The following is a 24,687-nucleotide window of genomic DNA, read 5'->3' on the forward strand; positions in this document are numbered from 1 at the left end:
AATCTAAACCTAGTCCATTGACATTTGTCTTCTTATCTTCTATCAATGGATCATGATAATGCGCGATCTAACTGCTCCCTGTTGGAGGTGATCTGGCTTCCAGTAAACGGTGGACTAGATCGACCTGCAAAGGAAGAATCAGAGAACCCGGGGTTGTTTGCCCGACGAGGTCACTCCGATGCTTAAGTCAGTATACTTGATTGCGAGCTGAAAAGCTTTAGAATGTAGAGAGCTAGAGAGCAATGAAATCACGCGTACCTTGTGCCCTCAGGGTTGGAGCCTTTATATAATTAAGTCCTCGCGGGTTTCGCAGAGCGGTTCCGGGATCCTCGTCACAATGAGATCTATTTCCGCGTTAATGGGGGATAACTGATAGGGCTTATCAATTCCACCCGAATCGGGCGGGGAGGAGATAATGCTTACTGTTACAGAGCATGATTCCGCGACGCTCGGAATCTGATGGCGAGATCTTCGGAGTTGCCATGTAGTGGTCTATCAGTATTACCCGAGCTAGTGCTCTTTAGATCTGACCTGGGGTGAACGCCGAAGTACCTTGGGGCCGAGGTGGTCCTGATTCGACCTTGTACCGAGGTGACCTCGTCCCGAGGTGACCCATGTCAAGGTGGTTTGATTATCCGAGCTCAATCTGTTGCAGACTTGGCATGTCGGGGTGAGTTGTCATCTGACTAGTTAGGTTCTGTGTCCACGTGTCCCCCTATTACTAGGTCGGGCCAAATCACCCTTCATCAATTGCCCCCCACTCCTCGAGCCAGGGGTCCCGACCTGGTGCGGGGAGTTCATGAGGAGTCCAGGTAGATTTGGCACGAGGTCTAGGCAGTCTACTGAGCGGATCATTTGGTTAGACCTGTTCAAACTTTTGGTTCAACCAGTAATAGCCCAGGTCACGTAAGGTGTATGCGCGGACGTCATGTTGTTTATGGACTCCGCGGACGTCAAAAACGCATTCAACCGATTTCGTCCTCGGGCGTCATACAACCGGTTTTCATGAGAACCGTCTGATCGAGTAGATCACAGCCGTTGGTCGTCTCACAGTGAACTATAAATAGGGGGCCGAAGGACCCCTCTTCTTCGCCAAAGAATTCTGTGACTTGAGCTCTCCCGAGGTCGCGTCGGAGTCTTTCAGCTCGCTCTTTCTTTGTAGTCCGAGGTTGTTCTTCTTTTGGTGAGTTCATCTTTTCCTTAGTTTGTTCTCCTTTGTTTTTTAATCATGTCTAGCTCTAGCATAGATAGGCTCTTAGGTGACTCTAGTGAGGGTGCCGAGGTGCAGTCCGCGGCCCCTGCTGGGGAGGTCAGCTCGTCGCTGGGCGACTCCCCTCTTCGGTCTTTAGAGGAAACTTTTGTGCCTGAAGTTGGGTCATGTCGACCCGTAGAGCCTGAGGTCGGGAAGAGGGACCGACCTCTAGAATGGAGGTCCCATCTTCTTCCCAAGGTCGGGATCCGGACGACTTCGGTCCTTCTACCTTGACCTCGGATAGGTTAATGTACTTAGTAGCTCGCTATCGTCTTCCCGATATCTTAGTCTTTTGTGTTCCTCTAGGTTAGTATCCATGGGCTCACAATCACCATGAGCTCATGGTTTTTGAGGAGCAGCTCATTGTCGGGCTGCGCTTCCCGCTCCACCCCTTCATCATAGAGATAGTCAAGATTTTTCACATCACCATCGACCAACTACACCCGAACTCCATCCGAAACATAGTAGGTACCATATTCCTGTTCCACACATACAACCGACCTCTGTCCTTAGACGTCTTTAGTTCAATCTGTTCGATTAAAAAGAATTCCGCTTGTCTGCGCGGGGATGTCATACAAAGCTACTACATCTCTCCTCGGCCCGGGTTTAAAATTCTGTTCGGTAGCCCGAACAAGGTTCTGACCTGGAAGATGAGGTATTTCATTGTCCGAAATCCTGAGGAATGGTCTTTTCCAACTCACTGGAGGGTGGCTATCAAGGATCCCAGGGTGAGCTTAGATGCGGAGACTAGGGCAGTTATCAACTCTTGGAGGGACCTCGGCCTGGAGATGAAAGATTTCTTGGCCGAGGAGAAGCTTGTGCGAGTTGGACTAAGCCCTCCTGGTAGGTATCCACCTTGGTCTTTACTTTAAGGTTTTCTTTAGTTTGCGGGTAACCTTTTCTTCTACTCTTGCAGTTACCATGCAGGAGGCCGATGCCAAGAACCTTCTCAAGAGTTTTCAGAGAGGGAAGAAGAGGAAGGCATCGAAGAAGCCTCACCAGGAGGCCGATCCTTCTGCCCCCGCCCCATCCGAAGTCTTTGCTGCGGAGCTGATCTCAGCCGAGCTCCCTGAGGAGGAGGTCCACCCTCAACCCCTCGTAGTGGACCTGGACGAAGACCAGAAGGAAGGCGCGCAGCCTCATGAGCCGGAGAGCACTTCCGTACCCAAGCAGGAAGGCGTTCAGCCTCATGAGCCGGAGAGCGCTTCCGCACCCGAGCCCGAGTCCCCCAAAGAAAGCATAACGACCCCTCGGCTCAAACTACTCAAGAGCAAGGATGTCGTTTTTCCTACCGAGGTCGCAGAATGGGCTAACAAGCCTACAAGCCAGCTCGGAGGTCGGGCTGCCAGCTACTGCATGGTGGTAAGTATTTTACTTTACATTTTATTTCCTTGTCAACTTTCCAAACATACTTACCTCGATTTTCTTTACTAGGTGAACTTTGCCATTCATTCGTTGGTCTACCAATCCGAGGTTCGCCGGAAGAAAACTCGGGAGGCTGAGGAGAAGGCGCAAAAACTTTACCGCGAGCTGGACATAGCTCAGGGCGAGGTTCTTCGGGCCAAGAAAGGAGCTCAAAGCCAACAGGAGCTGATCTTGGCCATGATCGAGGAGAAGGCGAAGCAATAGGAGCTGATCTTAGCAATGACTGAGGAGAAGGCGAAGCTTCAACAAGAGATCGAGAATCTTGAAGGGATGATCCGAGAGCGAACTGAGATCTTCGATACCGCCATCAAAGAGGCGCGAGCTGAAGAAAGAAGACACGCCATCGACCACTTCAAGGAATCATCGGAGTTTCACGATCTCCATGTTGAATATGGATCGAGCTCCTATCGTTCTGGCTTCAAGCTGTGCAAGTACCTAATGCGGCAGAAGTTCCCTGATCTTGACCTCAAAGTCGTCTCTATGTCTGGCCTTACTCCCAAGGTGGCGGAGGCGGAGAACGAAGAGCCCAGCTCATCTGAAGAAGAGAGTGACGACGAGGTCCTAGAGGCGGACCCATCGGGTCAAGAGGACGTAAAGGAGCATATGGAGACCGACTTGCCTGGCAGTCTACATGCATGATCCCTGCCTTTTCATCTTTTTGCTGTTTGGATGTACACCCCGAGGCCATTGAGTTCGGGTCATAATGAGATCTTTGTACTTAAAATCTTTTCATTAATGAAATACGAACTTTTTTGGACTAATCCTTGTACAAAAATATTCTAAAGTGTAAATGACTCCCGATCTGGCGAACTGAACCAGACAGAGGTAGGAGTAGGTGTATAGGTTACCCCAAATTGTCGAGTTACCGAGCTGGACAACAAGTAAGGATAACCAAAAATAAAATTTTTCTAAGTGGAGATCACCCTGAACTATCTACCTGGACTACTAGTAGGGGTCACTTCACGTAACGTACGCCGAGGTGAGCGACATTGCAGGATATATACCCGACTTGTCCGCACACGGGCTACTCATTTAGATGTCGGTTGTCCCTAACAGGCCCAACCTATTGTTATATGCCGAAGTGGGCTAGACATCGTAGAGCTTATACCCGAGCTATTTGTGCCTTAGGCATTAGAAGTACTTTGCCTATGCCGAAGAGGCGACTAGGACTTATCTACCCATGCCAAGGAGGCGACTGGGACTTGTATGCCCATGCCGAGGGGGCGAATGGGACTAGTTCACCCATGTCGAAGAGGCGGCATGGACTAATTCGCCCATGCCGAAGAGACGATTGGGACTAATTCACCCATGCCGAAGAGGCGACTGTGACTTATGTGGTGTCGAGATCTTTTATTAGGCCGACGCTTTAGTCCTTGGACTTTTGAGAGTGACTCGCAGTTCGGCAATAATAGGTAGTATCACCTTAAGTTGCTGATGTTCCACACTCGAGGTACCTGTTTTTCTTCTAGGGTTTCGAGCTCATACGTACCTTCTTCGAATACCTGTTTTACTCGGTAGGGGCCTTCCCAGTTCGGTTCAAGCTTACCGACACCGGGCTCAGGCACCATAACTTTCCGAAGGACCAGGTCTCCGACACGGAAGTGTCGCTTCTTGACCCGAGCATTATAGTACCGAGCCACTCTTTACTGGTAGGCTGCAGTCCGAATGTATGCTAGGTCCCGTACTTCTTCCACTAAGTCGAGGTTGGTACAAAGCTCGAAGTCGTTTGCTTCTTCATTGTATGCCTCCAGACGTAGTGTAGGCACCTCGATCTTGGCTGAGATCACCGCTTTCGTGCCATAGGTGAGGTTGAAGGGAGTTTCACCTATGGCGGTCTTAACGGTAGTTCGATAGGCCCATAATACATTGGGCAGTTCGTCTACCCACAGTCCCTTAGCTCGGGCCAAGTGGGCCATTAGTCCACAGAGTATGGCTCTGTTCGTGACTTCTGCTTGCCCGTTTGCCTGAGGGTGTGCCACCGAAGTGAAGTTTTGTTGTATCCCCATCTCAGTGCACCACTTCTGGAACTTGATGTCCTCGAACTGCTTTCCAATGTTGGAGATAAGTACCCGAGGTAGCTCGAAGCGACATACTATATTCTTCCAAAAGAAATTTTGTATGTTGCGGGTTGTGATCGTTGTTAGGGGTTCCGCCTTTACCCACTTTGTGAAGTAATCTACTGCTACCACCAAAAATCTCCTCAGTCCTGTTGCTGGCGGGAATGGACCAAGGATGTCGATCCCCCACTGCACGAAGGGCCATGGGCTGGTGAGATATTTGAGGTCGGCAGCAGGTCAGTGGTGGATGTTGGCATGCCTTTGACATTTATCGCACTTCTTGACAAGCTCGAGTGTGTCTGTCTTCATTGTAGGCCAATAGTACCCCTCCTGCAACGCTTTCTGGGCGAGAGCTCCGCCCCCCAAGTGTCCTCCATACAAGCCTTCATTTGTGTCATGGAGAACGAGCTCGGCCTCTGAGGGTCGCAAGATGAGCCCGGCTATCAACGCCTTGTACTCTACTTCGTTGTTGGATGCTGCAAATCCGAACTGGAACGCGTATTCCAGTTTCACCCCACTTCGTCCGTACAGAATTATGCCTGCTCCGCTTCCTTGTTAATTAGATGAGCCGTCGACGTGGAGGATCCAGGGCTCCTCGTCCCAGGTCGGCCTTGCTCTGACCGGGACTGGTGCCGCGCTGGTTGAAGCTTCCTCCGCATGCCCGAGCTCGGTTAGTTTGGGGGTCGCGGTGCTGAACGTGCATTCTTCCATGAAGTCGGCTAAGGCTTGGGCCTTAATCTCTGTCCGAGGTTCATACTGGATATCGTACTCACTGAGTTCGATGGCCCACTTCGTCAGCCTGCCAGACACCTTGGGCTTGAGTAGGATTTGCCTCAGAGGCTTATTGGTGAGGACGATGATGGTGTGAGCTTGGAAGTAGGGACGAAGCTTTTGGCTGCTATAACCAGTGCGTACGCCAGTTTCTCAATCTCTGGGTACCTCGTTTCAGCATCCTGCAAAACTTTACTAACATAGTAGATGGGTCATTGGACCCGATCTACCTCTTTTAATAGTATCGAGCTGACTACCTCATCGCTCGCGGAGAGGTACAACTTTAAAACATCTCCCTCCTCGGGTCGGGTCAGAACCGGGATGCTAACTAGGTATTTTTTCAGCTCGTCGAAGGCGAGTTGACATTCTGCGGTCCATTCAAAGTCCTTGCTTTTCTTTATGGCCTTAAAGAAAGGCAAGCAGCGATCTACCGACTTGGACATGAAGCAGCTCAGAGCGGCTATCCTATCGTTCAGTCTTTGAACCTCCTTAAGCTTGCGAGGAGGTCTCATGTCTAAGATGGCTCTTATTTGCTCGGGATTGGCTTCGATGTCGCGTCGATTGACAATGTAACCCAGGAATTTACCCGAGGTGACACCGAAGACACATTTGTTAGAATTTAACTTCATGTTGTACTTACACAAAATTTCAAAAACACTTTTTAAATCGATTAATAAAGATTTTGAAAATTGTGTCTTTATGACCATATTGTCTACATAACATTCAACTTTATTGCTGATCAATGGCTCAAAGGTTCTGTTTACAAGTCTTTGGAAGGTTGCCCCGGCATTCTTTAGCCCAAAGGGCATCACCTTATAGCAATACAGTCCAAGCTCGGTTATGAATGCGGTCTTTTCTTCACCGGCGGGGTCCATCTTGATTTAGTTGTATCCCAAGTATGCATCCAGGAAGCTTAGCAACTCGTGCCCTAAGGTCGCATCCACTAGACGGTCGATCTTAAGCAGCGAAAAACAATCCTTTGGGCATGCCCGATTTAGGTCGGTATAATCGACGCACATGCGCCATTTACTATTGGCCTTTTTTAACAGGACTGGGTTGGCTACCCAGCTCGGGTAATGGACCTCCCTTATGAAATCGGCCGCAAGGAATTTCCCGACCTCCTCGTCGACTATCCTCTAGCGCTGCGGGGGGAGGTTGTGTTTCTTTTATCTAACTAGCCACCTGAGAACGGAGTGGTTCCTCGATCGAAGCACCGATCTGGAGAGTTTTAGCTGGATCATCTATTGAGATTGGATATGGATCGTCCCTTCTATTGGTGTAGCTCGCTCCTCGCGTACTCCATAGGTTGCTCGAGTTCGACGTCAGCCGCTAGCTTGGTTTTACCCTTGAGGGCAGCAACATAGCACTTGCGAGACTCGAGTTGGTTGCCTCGCACAACCCCTACTCCATAGTCTGTAGGGAACTTCATGGCCAAGTAGTAGGTGGACATTACCGCTCGTAGTGCGTGGGTAATGGGTCGACCTACTATGGCGTTGTACGGGGAGGGAGTCATGACCACTAGGAATGTGTGCTCAAATCTGGCAATGTTGGGCCACGTGCCAACCTCTACAGGTATTGAGACTCGCCCTAGAGGCCTGACCTCTTCGCTGCTGAAACCTACCAAGGGAGTATCCGTTGGCTTGAGATCACTTTCTTGGAGCTGGAGCATGTCGAAGACGTCCTTGAACAAAATATCGGTCGAACTGCCCGAATCCACTAGTACGCGCTTCACTTCGAAGTCATTCAGTCTCATCTTTATCACCAGGGCATCGTCATGGAGGTACTAGATCCTGCATGCATCATCTTCTATGAAGTAAATAAGGATCTTCGAGCCTGGGTCACTTTGGTGGATTCTACTCTTCATGCTCTAGTTCGCGAACTGAAGCTTTACTTGCTGCTGAAGTGCAGCCGCGATGATGGACCCGCCAGTAATCATGTTGATTACTCTGCGGATCGGCCTTTCTTATGGTAACAGCCTCTATGGTTGCTCATTCTATCTGCTACTAGACTCGGGAGCATTTTTTCTTTGCTCCTCCTGCCGATCTTTTTGGTTTTTATTTTCTTTTTGTATGAAATTTTTGAGATATCCGCAACGGATGAGCTCTTCAATCTCATCCAGGAGGTTTCTACAATTTTCGGTACTATGACCGTGATCTTTATCGAAGTGACAATATACATTCCTGTTTCTGGTGGCGGGGTCCCCACTCGACCGAGGTGGCCACTTGACGTAGGAGGAGTCTTTGATTGCCATAAGAATCTCTCCCCGCTTTGCGTTAAGGGGCGTGTAGATCGTCCTTTCAACCGGCAGAGTTCGAAAACGCCGACTTGACTTATGTGAGGGAGATCGACTCTTGGACTTGTTTCATCCCCTGGTCGGGGACTTGCTTTTTCTTCGTTTACTACCACTGTTGTTCGAGTTGTCACCTTCTCTCTTTCTCTTCTCCGCTGGATTTTTGCTTTTCTGGTTCATCTCCTCTTCTGTCCCGATGAATTGGTCGGCGAGCTTGAGGAATTTAGTGATGTCCTTAGGCTTGTTGGCCACCACATGCCACTTGAATTCTCTGTGAGTAATTCCTCTCTTTGCCGCCGTGAGTCTTACAGCGGGATCCAGGTTGGGGATCTATAAACAGGTGTCGTTGAAGCATTTTATGTAACTTCAGATCAACTCCCCTTCTCTTTGGACTATGCTGAGGAGGCTCTCTTGAGACCTTGGGCACTTCTTGTTGGTGATGAAATGCGAGGTGAACATCTGTACGAACTGCACCCAGCTTTTGATCGTCCCTGGCGCGAGGTTCCTGTACTAGGTGCAAGCTACCCCTTTGAATATTGTGGAGAAGGCTACGCACATGCAGGACTCATCCGCTACGGCTAAGTGCATCTGGGATTGGAAGGAGTCCACGTGGTCGTTTGGATCGAAGGATCCATCATATTTGTCCAACGGAGGCATTTTGAATTCCTTTGGCATTGAGGTCACCAAGAGCTTGGAGGACAGAGGGGAAGATCCAGATAGGAGAGGGATGGTCTTTGTTACTGCCATGCTCGCCTCCTCTTTGCCCTTCACTTGTTCTTGTCGGCTGGGCTCAACGGGTTGACTATGTGTTGTATCTCGTCGTGCCTTGCGACGCTTTTGCTGTCGCTTCTTGATTGGTTTTGCATTGGTACTGCTGACTTCTGTACGACCGGGGACCGTTCTGGCGTGAAGTGGCTCCGGGTGTTGGGGCTGGTTGTCGTGAACAGATGGGCCTTGCTTCGAGTCTGTGGCTAGGGGTGCGAACTAATTTCTTAGGAGTGATCCCTCTTGATGGGAAGGCCGAGGTAATGTGGCCCTAGCAGGCTGAGTGTCTCCCGATCTGTTCAAGTTTCCCTAAGAAGCGGGAGGGGTGACTTGTTTGTCTCTCCTGCTGCGGAATGAGACCTGAATCCCTAGAGGAAGTGGGACTTGGGAGGTCTTGCCTTGGCAGGGAGAGCGATTCTACTGGCGGTGGCGAGGTTGATTCTGCTGCGCTGCCGGGTGTCGAGGTGGAACTGGCTGCTGATTCTGCTGCAGCGGAGGAACTGCTGTTGATACTGTTGCTGGTAAAAATGGTGCAGGACCTGTTGCTGGTAGTCTTGAAACTGTTGGACCTGCTGCATTTGGGCTTGAATAGCCCGCACACAGTGTACCAGGTCGTCGAGTTGATACTGTTTGACTCCAGGGGGAACCACATATGGTTCAACAAATGTCGCGCCCACTACAGGAGGGAGTGGGGCATTCATTGGCATGGTTGCTTGGGGCACGATCAGTGTAAGGACCCTAGCCGCAGTGAGCGGGATGGTGAATTGACCGATGCAGACAGAAGGATACTGAGGCTGCCCCCTGGAGACATTCATCTCATTGTTTTGTCCGGAGTTGCTGGAGGATGCCATGGATCTGAGTTTGTGATTATTGGTGGAAAGAGGCTTTTTGTAGCGAGTTCCCACAGACGGCGCCAAATGGTGATGCACAATCTGACTGCTCCCTGCTGGAGGTGATCTGGCTTCCAGTAAACGGCAGACTAGATCGATATGCGAAGGAAGAATCAGAGAACCCGGGGTTGTTTGCCCGGCGAGGTCACTCCAATGCTTAAGTTAGTATACTTGGTTACGAGCTGAAAAGCTTTAGAATGTAGAGAGATAGAGAGCAATGAAATCACGCATACCTTGTGCCATCGGGGTTGGAGCCTTTATATAGTTGAGTCCTCGCGGGTTTCGCGGAGCGGTTCCGGGATCCTCGTCATGATGAGATCCGTTTCCCTGTTAAAGGGGGATAACTGATAAGGCATATCAATTCCGCTCGAATCGGGCGGGGAGGAGATAATGCTTACCGTTACGGAGCGTGATCCTGTGAGGCTCGGAATCTGATGGCGAGATCTTTGGGGTTGCCATGTAGTGGTCTGCATATTACCCGAGCTAGTGCTCTTTAGATCCGACCTGGGGTGAACGCCGAAGTACCTTGGGGCCGAGGTGGTCCTGATGCGACCTTGTACCGAGGTGACCCATGCCGAGGTGGTTTGATTATCCGAACTCGATCTGTTGTGGACTTGGCATGTCGGGGTGAGCTGTCATCTGACTAGTTAGGTCGTGTCCACGTGTCCCCTATTACTAGGTCGGACCAAATCACCCTTCATCAGATCATATATTGGTTCAATCTGACCCAATCCAATATAAATCCATTACGGATGGATCAGGTCCAATCCAATCCAATCCAATAAATACTTTGGACCATATATAAGACTATTAAGTCATGGACTAGTCAAATTCAATATGTCTTATTGGTTTGTCCAATCTGTGCAAATTGATTTTGATTTGGATGGAATACAACCCAAAAATTGGTCCATTGACACCCCTTCATGATGGATTCTAGTCTTATGGTGATTTTATGGTTAGCAGATAGAGATCATATTGAAAGCATGTCAACATGGGCAAAGTCAAGATTTTTTCTTAGGGATCAAAAACTAATATATTATTTGAATATGGATCCTAATTTTTACATTGCACTAATGATAATTGTCACAAGGGCAAATCAGGGCTAGACAAAGCTGGGCCTATGTTTTTTATATATAAAATAATATATATATATATATATATAAATTTATTTTATACATTACATAATATAAAATATTATTATATATAATATATTATAATTGTAGTTTTATAATATTTATATAAAATGTAATATCATAAAATAATATATATACATATATGTATAAATATATATATATATTTAAATTTATGTTATGCTATAATGTTAGGGCTAGGCCTAAACATAAAATCTAGGTCCAAGTCCAGAATTTTAGGGTTAGGTTTGAGCAAATGAGGCTGAAATGTTCAGCCCTAACATAGTATTAGGGCAAGTTGGTATCGGATAGCAAGGCAGTGGTAAGCAAGGTTCAAAGTATCGGAAATGCCAAGTGTATCGGAAAGGCAATTTTAAGAGACGTATCGAGATACGCCTTAGATACACATGTGTATAGGAGAAAAACTAAGATACACATAGATACGCTTGAAAACACTATAAATACTTTAATAAATCATAAAAATACACCAATAACACTAAATATAAGACCACAGTGAGGTGTATATACATTAAATTAATATATTTTAATGGTTTTATGAAGAAATATATTGTAGTTAATTATAATTTCAATCAACATATGCTTAACTATAATTTATAAATTATAATTCTTGAGTTTTAATGTTTTATGGGATGGGAAAAATCCAACCATAAAGTATGCATTGGAACAACTTCTAAGTAAAAATATAATAATAATTATTTATTATTTATTTCCAAAAATTATAAAAAATAAATAAACATTATAATATATTCAAAAAAAGTTATTAAAGAAAAAATTTCAATTGTTTTGTGGATATGATAGATCATCCATAGAATTATAATATATTCAATCATTGTGATCAAATGATAAAATATAATTAATTAATTATTTATTTTTTAATTCTAAAAATATAAAAATAAAAAATAATTATTAAATAAGAAATTCCAATTGTTCGATGGATATGATAGATAACCCATAGATCTAAAACATATTTAGTCTTTATACATAGAGAAAAATTATATTTTCAATTTTTTTTATTAATTTATATTTTTCCCAAATATCTTCATGAAATTTCCATAAATTTATTAATAACACAAAAAAAAACATGATTTCGAATGAATGTAAGAAGTGTAGATCAACATAAATTTAAACATTCAAGAGAAAAAGAAATCACAAGATATTATACAAATTTGAAAAAGCGTACCTATTTTTGCCATATTTTTTCAAAATTTGAAAAACATTTCAAAAAAATAACTATTCACATTTGTTTCTTGCAAATTTTTGCAAATCTAGCACTCTAGGAATGGGGGTGAAAGAAGGCTCATTTTAGGGAAAAGAAGTTTGCTTTTTCCTTTTATTTTTTTTCAATTTTTGGCCATATCTTTTTCGTCGATACGCTACCGATATGCCCCGATACACCCCCGATACAGTCTGATATGCATGAAAAAAAAACTAGACGTTCGATTTTCATGCGTATCCAGTATATGTTTTTCAAAGATACGATACGATACAATATGGGGCGTATCGTATCGAAATTTTAAACCTTGGCGGCAAGTGCACAACGCATCAAGTGGGTGGATTGGTTAGTGGGCAAGGAGTGCATGTGCATGCTGGGCAGGGTGTGGCGTACATATGCCCATGGGTCCCATTTGCAATTTTTGTCAAACACATTGGGCCCATTTGTTAAAAATAGGGATTTTTGGACTGCAATCCCCCTCAGAAATCTAATTTGCAGCCCCCTCCTAGTCTACTAGTAACCCTATAAACCACATCCTGCCCATGAATTTGGCATCAATCCATGGGCAGGATTCAGTCCACCCCTAGTCTACTAGTAGCTCCACCTAGGGGTGGACTGAATGGTAAAAACCCCTTAAAATTAAAACCCTTGCATATTTTGAAAATGCCCCATTTAATGATCGTACAAAAGAAAATAATATAACAAAACAACCAGAAAATAAAAAAGAAAAAAAATTAAAATTGTACACTTGTAATTAGAATTGAAATCCTTCGGAGTCGGAATGGTCTATTCCCATAGTTTGTTTGGTTCAGGAATAAGAATGAGAGTTAAAATCAGCAAGAATGAGATTTCATTCCCAAGGGAGGGGCCAAATAGGGGAATGCTATTCCAGTAGGAATGGGAATGGGATTTCCAATTCCACCCAACCAAATAGTTGGAATCAGAGTAGCCCATTCTAATTCCAATTTTGATTCCTGACCCCTATTGCTATGAACCAAATAGGACCTAAAACTTTTTTTCTTTTGGTGTTCCAATTTCAAATGTATTAAATCGATTTCAGTTTGCATACAGTGACAAAATAGCAATAAAAAAAATAGAAAAACTAACAAAATCACTTTAGAATTCCTCTATTAATTAGTTAGGCTGTGTTTGGTTGCAATGCAAATTTATTTGCACTAGTACAAATGCATGGGAGTGCAAATATAAAAAATGCAATTTCTTATTTAATTTTGTTTTGGATTTTACTTTATTCTGCTTTATGTCTTAATTTACTTCATTTGTACTACACTCAAACAAGATAAGCTAAACATTAAAAGAAAAATAGGTCAGAATTTACACTTAAAATCATTTGCACTGCTATGATTTTGCACCAATGCAAATTTATTTGCATTGCAACCAAACACAGCCTTATATGAAAAACTTAAAAAACGGAAGAGATTTAAAAATCAAGAGAGCACTCGACTAATAGGTTCATTGTTTGATCCATAGGGGAACCCAAGCCTATCTATATGGTCCCCTCCTCAGTTTTGCATGCGACAAAGGGTATGTTAGTGCTTTCCCCCGTCCGTCTAGCTCCACCACTACATGTTGGGACAGTTTTTGTTGCGGAGAAGTGAGGACAGGCCTAGTTAAGAATTCTGAATTCTATTGCAATTCTATAAATATTCAGAAGGTAAAAAATCTACACCATATGCAATTATATCTGTCCGTGAATTAATATAAATTCCAAACTGACATCTACCTCAACTGTATTTTAAACCTATAAATTCTGACCTTGGACTGAACGGTCATTTTATCTTGTTATGGCTGATAGATCCCAACCCCTCTACGAGGAGTTAATCTAAATTCCCTCTCATAGCCTAGCCAAGATAACAGCTAGAGCCCAAATTCAAAGCCCTAGAAAATTTGAGAAGACATGCTGTGACTGCACTCTTTTTTTTTATATTAATCCAAAGGGTGGGCTACACAAGACGGGGATAGCACGTTCCCATAGGTCGCTACAAGAAATAAAAACAAGAGATGAAGGAAGCTTACACACGTTCAAATATGAATAGGTCAGTGATGGAACTAAATAGCATCACCTTAACAAATCTGGAATTCGTACACATTTATCCCTGCATCTCCTACTACATCTCCAATAATATTTAACCACATCAAGGATGCACACGAAACAACAGTATTTGATGTGAGAGGATATAATGACGGTGAATAATGTCTTTAATTTTATTATTTTTTAATTGAGTGTTTAATGCCCTTCCTTCTTCCTCCCCCATATCTCTCTTCAACTTCTATATCAATTTTTTCTCGTACATTGTTATGGATACACCATCCCGTAGCGCACTGCGGTGCAGGCATAGGCAGCAGCATGCATAACAGGCCGCCCAGCAGTACGCACCACCCGGTAGCGTCGCACAGCAGCCCAGTAGCGCATTGCATGCACCGCATGATAGCACGTAGCACGCACCACCCGGTAGCACGCACCACCCGGTAGCGCGCACAGCAGCACACACCGCCCGGCAACGCGCAGTACACACCGCCTGGCAGCACGCAGCACGCAGCACGCACCGCCCGGCAGTGTGCAGCACACACCGCACGGCAGCAACACACACCCCACGACAGCAGCACACTCCTCACGGCAGCAGCACTGCGAGACGCGCGCAGCGCCAGCAGCAACAGTAGGGTGGGGCCCACATGACAGTTCATCAGGGTGGGCCCACACTTATCTTACCACATCAGCTCTGCTCGCCAACTCGCCGCCAGCTACACCATTCCTTATCCCTTATCCCTTATCTTATCCTTATCTTATCTTAAGAGTGTGTTACCATTAGGAGTAGGTAATTAGGAGTTTGAGTTTAATTAGGAATTTCCTTCTGTAATCTCCTATTTAAGGAGCCACGAATTGAAATAAAGGGATTCAGTTTTTCCCAACCAAGAGAAGAATAAGGAGAGTTCGGGTGGTCTCTTGGACAAATCACCCATTCGGTTTTTCACAATAGGTTCTGCACATAAGGGAAAGCAGGGCTTTCTCCCCGTGGACTGACCTGTGACGAGATCCTACGCGCAGGCCCATAACATTCTGGTATCAGAGCCTACTGTCATGGGAGAACAGGAGCCGCTGTCTTCCAGGGTCCACGAGCTAGAGCATAGGCTTGCCGAAACCTGCTTGGAAGTTCGTGAGGTCAAGGATGATGTCCGGGAGCTGTGACGCATGCTGGAAGCGTTCCTCCCCAACAAAGAAAGAAGCTCTAAGGGAACCGCCACCACCAACAGCCGTCGTCCGGACGGGGCGGAGATGTCCAGCGAACAGCAGATCGCTGTCCCAACAGCCGCTATTATTCCCAAGTATAGCCGACTGGAATTTCCATCCTACAACGGCGCTAGAGACCCACTGGGGTGGGTGCACCGCTACGAACAGTTCTTCCGCAACCAGCGCACCGATGACAGGGACAAGGTCAGCTTGGCCGCATTCCACTTGACCGAAGAAGCGCAGCTCTGGTTCTACCGAGTGGAGCAGGAGGAACCAGGTCTTAGTTGGGGGCAGCTCAAGTCGTACTGCCTCCTTCGATTCGGGCCCCCACTAACAAACAACCCCTTGGGGGAACTCATTAATCTCAAGCAGACCGGTACCGTAGCAGAGTATCAGCGGCAGTTCCAAACCCTTCTCGCTAGGGCCTCTTCAGTACGCCCAGACCAGCAGGTGGATATGTTCACAGCTGGTCTAGCCGAACCCTTGAGAGTTGATGTAGAGATGCAGAGCCCGCCTAACCTGGTCACGGCAATGAATTTAGCCCGAGCCTTCGAGAGCAAATGGCAGATTAGCCGAGGGCCGTTCAACATGGGATGCCCAACAGCGGCTTGGACAAACCCGAAGCCTACTAGAGGAGGGTCTTTGCTGGCAGCCAACAAGGAACCACTCGGAATGGCTCCATATCCAGCAGCTAGCCCAGAACGGAATCCACAGACGAGCACCAATTCCAGATCAACATCCAGTGTGGGGAGTAGCGGCGGTACACCCCCTATTAAGCACTTGTCCAAGGCTGAGATGGCAGAACGCAGGGCGAGGGGGCAATGTTTTAATTGCGATGAACTCTACTCAGTAGGGCACAGGTGCAAGAGACTTTTTTGCCTCCTGGTGAAGCAAGAGGAAGATGAGGATGAACCCCCTCCATGGGAACCCGATCTAGGAGGGCAAAGCCACCTAGGATTCCTTTGAGGGTGTCTTCGACACCCAATTCGAGCTTGAGGACAAGCTCGTAGTTTGGGAGGGGTGTGATGTTATGGACACACCACCCGGCAGCGCACTGCAGCACAGGCATAGGCAGCAGCACGCACAACGGACCGCCCAGCAGCACGCACCGCACGGCAGCCCAGCAGCGCACCACACGCACCGCTTGGCAGCACGCAGCACGCACCGCCTGGCAACGCACAGTACACACCGCCTGGCAGCACGCACCGCCCGACAGCGCGCAGCATGCACCGCCCGGCAGCGCGCAACACGCACCGCCCGGCAGCGCGCAGCACGCACCGCACGGCAGCAGCACTAGGCAGCAGCACGCACCCCACGATAGCAGCACGCTCCTCACGGCGGCAGCACTACGAGACGCGCGCACCGCCGGCAGCAGCAGTAGGGCGGGGCCCACATGATAGCTCATCAGGGTGGACCCACACTTATCTTACCACATCAGCTCTGCCCGCCAACTACACCATTCCTTATCCCTTATCCCTTATCTTATCTTATCCTTATCTTATCTTAAGAGTGTATTACCATTAGGAGTAGGTAATTAAGAGTTTGAGTTTAATTAGGAATTTCCTTCTGTAATTTCCTATTTAAGGAGCCACGAATTGAAATATAGGGATTCAGTTTTTCCCAGCCAAGAGAAGAGTAAGGAGAGTTCGGGTGGTCTCTTGGACAAATCACCCATTAAGAGAGTTCGGGTGGTCTCTTGAACAAATCACCCATTCGGTTTTCCACAATAGGTTCTGCATGCAAGGGAGCACGCAAGGGAAAGCAGGGCTTTCTCCCTGTGGACCGACCCGTGATGAGATCCTATGTGCGGGCCCATAACATACACCATCCCTTACGCTATGTTTGGTTTGAAGAAAAAAGTAGGGAAAGGAAGGGAAATGTAAGGAAACTTATACAAGGTTTGTAAAGGCTTTTTTGCCTTTCCCTTCCTTTCCCTACTTTTTTCTTCAAACCAAACAGTCTTATTTATCTATCTTTCATGATTGTGTATTAGGTCCCATTCATTTTAGGTAAATCACTTATTTGGATAAATACACTTGCCTGAGTAAGCATTTCTTAAGTAATATTTATCCTCGTAAATGCATTTACCAGTATTCTTTTCTGCCCAGGTAAGTTTTCTGATTTCCATTTCTATCTGTGCATACCTTTATTTTTTAGTTTAAAAGAACATGTAAAAATTAATCAACTTTCCCCCTAAATTTATCGGTAAAGGAATGGGCCTCAATGAGCAAGATAGAAACTTCACCGAGCACCTAATTGACAACTTGGCATGTTCAAAACTAAACAAATAATTTTTTTTATTCTTTTATTTAATGGAATCACATATCTTAATATGAGTTTAACATTTTGAAAAGTTATGAGTTTTGATTAACTTAATAGTTCCCCAAGTTAGACTATCCATCCATTAACCATTTGATACATTACTTGTAAAAAATGGCTAATTTGCAATTGACATAAATTTATCATCATCATTATCTAAGCCTCCATATTTTTTCTATACTCATTCTTTTGGATATGCTGTTTTTCAACTAGCAGACACTTTATTCCATACAATATAGTTTGTTTTATATCTATTTTATAAAATTTTTCTTTTAATTGAAGTACTATTTATCAAGGTTTTCGAACCACTGTTGATTCGGATGGTTAGAGCGGTTTCGTTTTACCTTAAACTTGATTTTTGGTCAAAAACCATTGAAAAAATTAACAATCCGTTGATCCGGGTGATCGAACCGTCAACCTGTTCAACTATTTTTAACTATTTTTTTATTTTTAATTATTATTTTTATTACTTTGTCAGAACGAGCCATCCATTCGAACTAGATGGTCAAATCATCGACCCGAAACCAGTGGCTAAAACAGTTCCGTTTCTACATCGTATTTTAAAACGTTGGTATTTACCTATTGCATAAGACTCCATTTGCACCTTTTCCATTTTTCTTATTCTACTCTAAATCTATGGATGGCAACTCTCATCTATGGATGGCATCCTCGTTAAACTCTATGGTCGCATTGAGTCATCTCTTACCCTCTAATTGATCGTAAGTGTACCTTGATTTGCTGTCAACAATCCTATTGTTGTTAAATTTACATTACAAATGAACTAATAAGAATTACGAAGAAAAAAATTAAAATGGAGTGATAAAACCATTTTCCCCTATTAGCCATCATGTAATGTATGCTTAGGGGTGAGCAAAAAAACCAAAAAACCGAATCGACCAAAATCGAACCAAAAAATCGGTTAACCAAACTGGTCGATTCGGTGTTTTTAAAAAATCGAAGGTATCGTTTGGTTTCGGTTAACCAATTTAAAAAACTGACGGTTAACTTAATCGACCGGTATACATGTTTTTTTATATATTTATGTATATTATATATTATTTATTATTTAAAATATAATATTTTATATATATTTATAATTTTTATTATATATTTATATAATAAATATTATAAAATCAAAAAACCGACGAATCGATTTTATGAGTGCTAGTACTTTTCTCCTCTTAGTAGTTCTCATCTAACTTAAGTCTCCGTTTGCTTTTTTAGTAAGTTGCTTATCCGGGTAAGTGCATTTATCCATGTTCTTTTATTTCCCAGGTAAACAAATCAATGACCATTTTAAGTATAAAAATCCATTTTTAAAAAGTGTATTTTTGTCTCATCCAAGTATTGACAACTTTCCCCCATGTGGAAAAGTTATTTAACCACATGTTACTTGAGAAAATAAACTTTCTCTTATCCCCACATAAATCTGAAAAAAGAATATAGAACTCTCCCCACTCTCAAAATCCTAAAAACAAATGCCCCCTAATTATCAAGTGCTATTTTCTCTTTTTTTAACTTCCCCATAATTCCTCTATTTGTTTTAAAAAGCTGCAGTTGAGTAGGTTGTGGGAACCAATGATAACTCTCCGTGCCAATAATAAAACACAAGACCCACAACCATTTAATTTCTCACTAAGGGTCCACAGCCTGCTGAACAGCCTTCAACCGATCGAATTCGTTTTGTTGATATATTCTTGTCTACATCGACCTGAATTGAATGAGATGATCGATATCTTATCTTTCATGATTCATCTAAATTTTATTGGATTTATATAACCATTATGGATTCTGCAATTGCAGGGGTTACAAAACCTTTACAATTGAACCATGGCGAGGGAAGAATGATTTTTTTTTTCTCTTTTTCAGAGCAAATTAACGAAAACAGAGTAAAAAGAGTCATTAAACTCATAGCAGCATATCTATTACACTAACACTTCCCTGAGTTTCAATAGTTTGAAAAGTTAAAAAATGCTGTCCGATGGCATGCTAAAAAAATTGGGTTGCATATTTTGAAAAAAGTTAAAACTGAGTTTCATCTCTTTGGAATATGTGACTTGCGCACTGTCCACACCTCAATATGGCATGAACAAGTCTCATCTACACCCCAATTTTTCATTCACGGTAAAATCTCGTGGTTAGGGACCGTCCACACTTGATTTTTAATCTCCTACTTCACACTTTCCTTGAAAGACTACCCTATTGTTTGTTTTATATTTTAATATTTTTGTCAATAAAATATTAATTATTTTACTTAATTTTTTAAAATTTTAATGTTTTATCAATAAAATTATATTTTAAATATATTTTTAAAAATTTTAATTATTTTATAATTGTTTTTATAAAAATTAAATATTTATTGGTTAATATTAATTCATTGATGCATTTTTAAATATATTTATCATATAAAATGTAAAAATTAGATATTTATGATTAACTGTGTAGATCAAGGTTTTCGAACCGTCGTTGACCCGGACGGTCGTACCGTTCAGCCCGGGAACTGTCCAGGCAAGCGGTTTTGTTTTACCCCAAACCTAGTTTTTGGCCAAAAATTATTGAAAAAGTCGACAACCGGTTGACCCAAGCAGACAAACCGTTGACCCGTTCAACGGTTTTTACCATTTTTATTTTTTTTTATTTGTTTGTCAAAACGGGCCGTTCGTTTGAATCAAACGGTCAGACCGTTGACCTGAAAACCAGTGGCCATAACGGTTATGCTTTTGTGTTGTTTTTTAAAATGTTGGTGTAGATCATTCATAAATGTATATAAGATACGTGGAATCAAAAAGTGTGGTATGGACACAGAATGCCACTATAAGTGTAGACTGGTCCAGTACACACAATTTGTCCACAATTCAGAATAACTATAGACTGTGGTGTGATGTGAATTGGTGAGTGTGATATGGACCGGTCCACATTCACCAATTTCTCATATACGCTATGGAACACCCACTTATTTAATGGTGTTTTATAGTCTATTGATATTTTGATTATAAAATAGTTATAGTGTCACATATCTGAGTTACTTGTCCTACAAGTAAGGAAAAAACAACTCTTTATATATGATAAAGAATTGTTGGAAAACAAGACAGAATAACTAACTACCAACACACCAATTGGTTAAATAGTGATGAAATATGTAGGGCAAAGGAGATATCAAAGAAAGAACACGCTTTTGCTTTTTTGCTTTACTTTTTTTAGTTTTACTTTAGTCGAGATGAGCACAAGTGATAATTGGTTTGCCCTACACAAGTATTTTGTCAATAGAAAAAGGAACGTGAATAGTTTCCTCCGTGGAGCGTATTGTTATGCTCAAACCTCAAAGAATGAATCAATTGATAAAAAATAGTAGAGGAATGGATTATGGAGTGATCTCTTACGCGTTTCAAATAGATGATTTATAAACGGATCAAATTCAAATTGATTCAGGCAATATTCGAATTCGAAAATATTGGAATTCAATTTAATATGCGACAGATATTAAAAATTAATATTATTCAAATATTCGAATCAAGTAATTAATAAATATTTTATTTGTATAAAATATATAAATGCAATAATTATGTATATAAAAATATTTAAATATTTTATATATTATATATAAAAATTAAATCAGATTTGTATTTTGGGATGATAATGATACTGTTGTGCTTGAGGCATTCATTTACAATAAGCAAGTAGAACAAGTCCTGAGTTACAAGTAGAATTATTCTTGTAAGCAGAATATTATAAGAAACTAAAGGAAGGACCAACTGGCCAAGGCCTGCCCCAAGCTACATTTGTATTTGTAGAAAGTCCTTACTATTGCTATTTGCTTGCATACCGTTTGTCAAATCTTTTTAGATATGTCTTCCTAACAACCCAGAAGAAATTCATCCTGCTACCAACCTATACTAGTTTGAGGCCCAAGTTGCTTTCCAATTCTAAGGAAGTTGTGTAATCACGGGTTACATTACATACCAACACTTATTTATGGGGATTAACATCAAACACTTGCTAGGCTAAAGTCTAAAGATAGCTGAAGTTACATTATATGGGTTTTTTGCGAAACTCCAATCACAAAGCCTCCAGTTATTTCAAGAAATCCGGCTGGTTAGTGACGGACCTGACCCACGCCCACTTATGGTCCCTTGTATTCACCACGTTTCTCGTCTGAGCCACGTCCAGTAACGGAATATACGCATAGTTGCCATTAATGGGACCAGACACAAATCCAGTGTATCCCGCCATCACCCCATGAATCGCCGAGTGCGCCAGCAGCGTACAGTACAAATTGTCTGTCGCGTTCGGAGGTACTGCACGTATCATATACGTTGGGTCTATGTACTTCACCGTCAGCAACTCCCTTGGGTGATCTCTTGCCCACCATCGCTTCACCTCCGATTTCAACCACCCCCCAACATCCAACAGCACTGGGTTGCCGGATTCATCCTTCTCCTCTTTCTCTGCGTCGCTTCTCGGTATCAAATCCTGCCCCGCCCCCTCCGCCACCACAACCACGGCATGCCCATTCTTTCTCAATCTCTGTCCCAGGAATTCAAACAGCCCCCCTTCCCCTTCCAGGTAGAAATCGTTTTCTGGAATCAAGCAGCAATCCACGTCTCGGCTGCTCAAGGTCGCATGCAGGGCGATGTGGCCCGTGCTTCGACCCATCAGCTTTACCAGGCCAATGCCGTTAACTGCACTCTCTGCCTCGACGTGAGCTGCACTGATGGCTTGTTGGGCGGTCTCCACTGCTGTGTGGAACCCAAAAGACCTGTCTATGATTCCAATGTCATTGTCGACTGTTTTGGGCAGCCCGGTAACAGCTACGTTCAGCTTCCGTCGACGGATCTCCTCGAAAATCTTGACAGCCCCACGCATTGTGCCATCTCCACCTATGATGTATACCTGCAGCAGAAGAACGAATAATGATAACAGAGAGAAAAAGATGAACATTTGATTGGCATTCCCTGACATGGAAGGGGTTTCACAGAATTCGGGGAATTGCGCCAAGTAATTAATTAATTAACTGGATCATAAGAACAGAACCGAAAGTGAAGAATGAATGCATCATATCATGAACGGAAAGAAGTAGCATTAAATTAGCAGAAGAAAAAAATAACAATAAACAAACAGAAGAAAGATTGTTGCTTTGTCGTCGTCAGATTGATGAGACTGACCTGATTAAACCTTCGATTTTCAATGGCATCAACGATCTTAACGAGATCAAACCCACCTCTGGTGGTCTCAAGAATGGTTCCACCCCTCTTATGCCAATTATTCACAGCCTTGGGATCAAGCGGCACCGGTTCCGTGGAATAGAACCCCCTGTACCCCGCCTTAATACCAAAAATCCGACGCACCCCATAAAGCTCCCACAGACCCACCACCAGCTCCCTAATGACAGTGTTCAGGCCGGGGCACAGTCCTCCACAAGTAACAATCGCAGCTCGCACATGAAAGGGGTCGTAGAAGATCAGTTTACGTGGGCCTGCACGGTGGTAGGTCAGGTGGGGCGTGGCCACGGGAAAGCCACTGGCAAGGTCATAGACGATCTGCCGGAGAATGACGTCGGAGGGGGAGATGTAGAATCTGGCTGGTTCGTGGTAGAATGGGTTGTATTCTAATGGGTTTGTGAAGGTCTGGAGGTTCTGAACGTAGTCGGTGAGGTGGGGTAACTTCCGAAGGGCTACTATGGAGAAAGAGGAGTCTAGCTGGTTGTCTTCTTGCCTCCCGGTGCCATTAGGGAATATAACTGGGAGCGGGTCAACCATAGCCATGGCGCTTTCCCAGTAGAGAAGAAGAAGAAGAAGAAGAAGAAGAGGAAATTACAGGGAAGGAAAGTATCTGGGAGGAGAGGAGTGTAGAGAATTTTGTTGGAGGTGGTCATGGACATGGCTGAACAAAGGCTCTACGCCTCTACCAAGTGGCTCTCTTCGGGGATCATTCATACCTGCATGGAGTATTCTCAAGACACGTATATGAGTGATGGATGGACGGTGGAAGAGGAAATCTTGACTGTTGAACGGACGGAATCCATCAGTGTATACCCATCATCAGGATTCAGGATTCAGGAAATGTCTTTTTGTTTACTGTGTCTGTGTGATTAGGATTGTGTATGCGTCAATGTCAATGTGTGTGATGGCCCAGCCCAATTCAATCTAAGAAATTAGAGATATTGCCCATTTGATCAATGGTTATAAACGAAGACGGCCCATCTAAACATTTGCTTCGTTGCCTGGAGCGTGCCTCCTCGTTGGCGTGGCAAAAAAAATGGTGTTTTCTAGGTTGGGCCGTTCTTGTCTTAGGGTGTAGGTTTAATATTTTAAGGGTTTAGAGTTTAAAGATTATAATATGGAGTTGAGGTTTATATTTTAGATTTTAGGATTTAAAGGTTTGGAATTTAGATTTTAGGTTTGAGAGTTTATGATTTAGATTAATCAGGATTTAGAATTTAGGAATTTAGAGTTTAGATGTAAATCAAGAGGTGGTCGGATGCTTTCCTCTGGCAAGTGTAACCCTGTTTATCCTCCATCAACTACAACTCGTATTAGGTTTTGTAGGTCAGCCCAACCAGAATAGTCTCTTAGGATCCATACAAATATGTAGAGTGAAAAATCTTGTATTTTGTATATATTTATACATACACTTTTCAAATTGAACTTAAGTGTGGACAGAATAATCTTAAATTGATAAAAATGCTTGCTATAGGATATAATTAGTGTTGGGTTCATCCGATTACTATTTGACACGGTATTATATTTAATTAGATTTGATTTGTGATTAAAAGAATTTGCATGCATGCCCCCACAGAGTCCTATAATGCATCTCAATCGTGTATTGGAAACATCTCTCAATAATAAGTACAGGTAGAGATCACATCTCCACCCCACAGCACATCCCTGCCGTGCATGGCTCCCCTTACCACCCCTAGCTCCGCCCCTGAGTATGGAAGATGTTCTCACTGCATGCTGAGATGTGCATGCAAGGCGCACTTTGTGGGGAGCCAATGTGAACTCTGATTAAAAGATCAACCTCATTACCTTTCTAATTTGCTTGGGTCTGAGCTTATATTTAGCCTGGAGCCCTAGACCATATATATGGCTATTGTGATAGGTTCCTAGTTACCAGTCCAGCCCGGTCCATGTACATGGGCTTGTTTATCCTAGCTATGTGGGTCATTGGCTGTTACAGTTGGACGAACGTGTGGACAGCAATGTGTTGTGATTAGCAGATCTCCAAATTCATACATTAATGTAGTTCCTATCTTAAATCTACCTTCCTTTCTTTAACAAGTGTTAAGATGTGATGTATTTCTTGAGCAG

At 43.7% G+C, this 24,687-nt stretch overlaps 1 protein-coding gene across 1 annotated transcript; it reads right to left on the minus strand.

Moving 5' to 3' along the window:
- Positions 1-21,074: 21,074 nt before the first annotated feature.
- On the minus strand, positions 21,075-23,278 carry PFK2 (phosphofructokinase 2). Its single transcript, XM_010248259.3, has 2 exons — positions 22,543-23,278; positions 21,075-22,270 (listed from the first exon to the last, which is right to left on the minus strand). The coding sequence occupies exons 1-2, from the start codon at positions 23,140-23,142 to the stop codon at positions 21,452-21,454; spliced, it is 1,419 nt and encodes a 472-aa protein (XP_010246561.2). The 5' UTR covers positions 23,143-23,278; the 3' UTR covers positions 21,075-21,451.
- Positions 23,279-24,687: the final 1,409 nt, after the last annotated feature.

The sequence above is a fragment of the Nelumbo nucifera genome, chromosome 1 (assembly GCF_055504915.1).
Source record: "Nelumbo nucifera cultivar China Antique chromosome 1, China Antique-T2T, whole genome shotgun sequence".
Classification (NCBI taxonomy): domain Eukaryota; kingdom Viridiplantae; phylum Streptophyta; class Magnoliopsida; order Proteales; family Nelumbonaceae; genus Nelumbo; species Nelumbo nucifera.

Bases quoted from the DNA above. Each gene is read 5' to 3' on its own strand.
- PFK2 (XM_010248259.3), bottom strand. From the start codon at position 23,142: ATGGCTATGGTTGACCCGCTCCCAGTTATATTCCCTAATGGCACCGGG. The intron at 22,271-22,542 runs GTCAGTCTCATC...CTTCTGCTGCAG, and splicing joins AAAATCGAAGGTTTAATCAG to GTATACATCATAGGTGGAGA.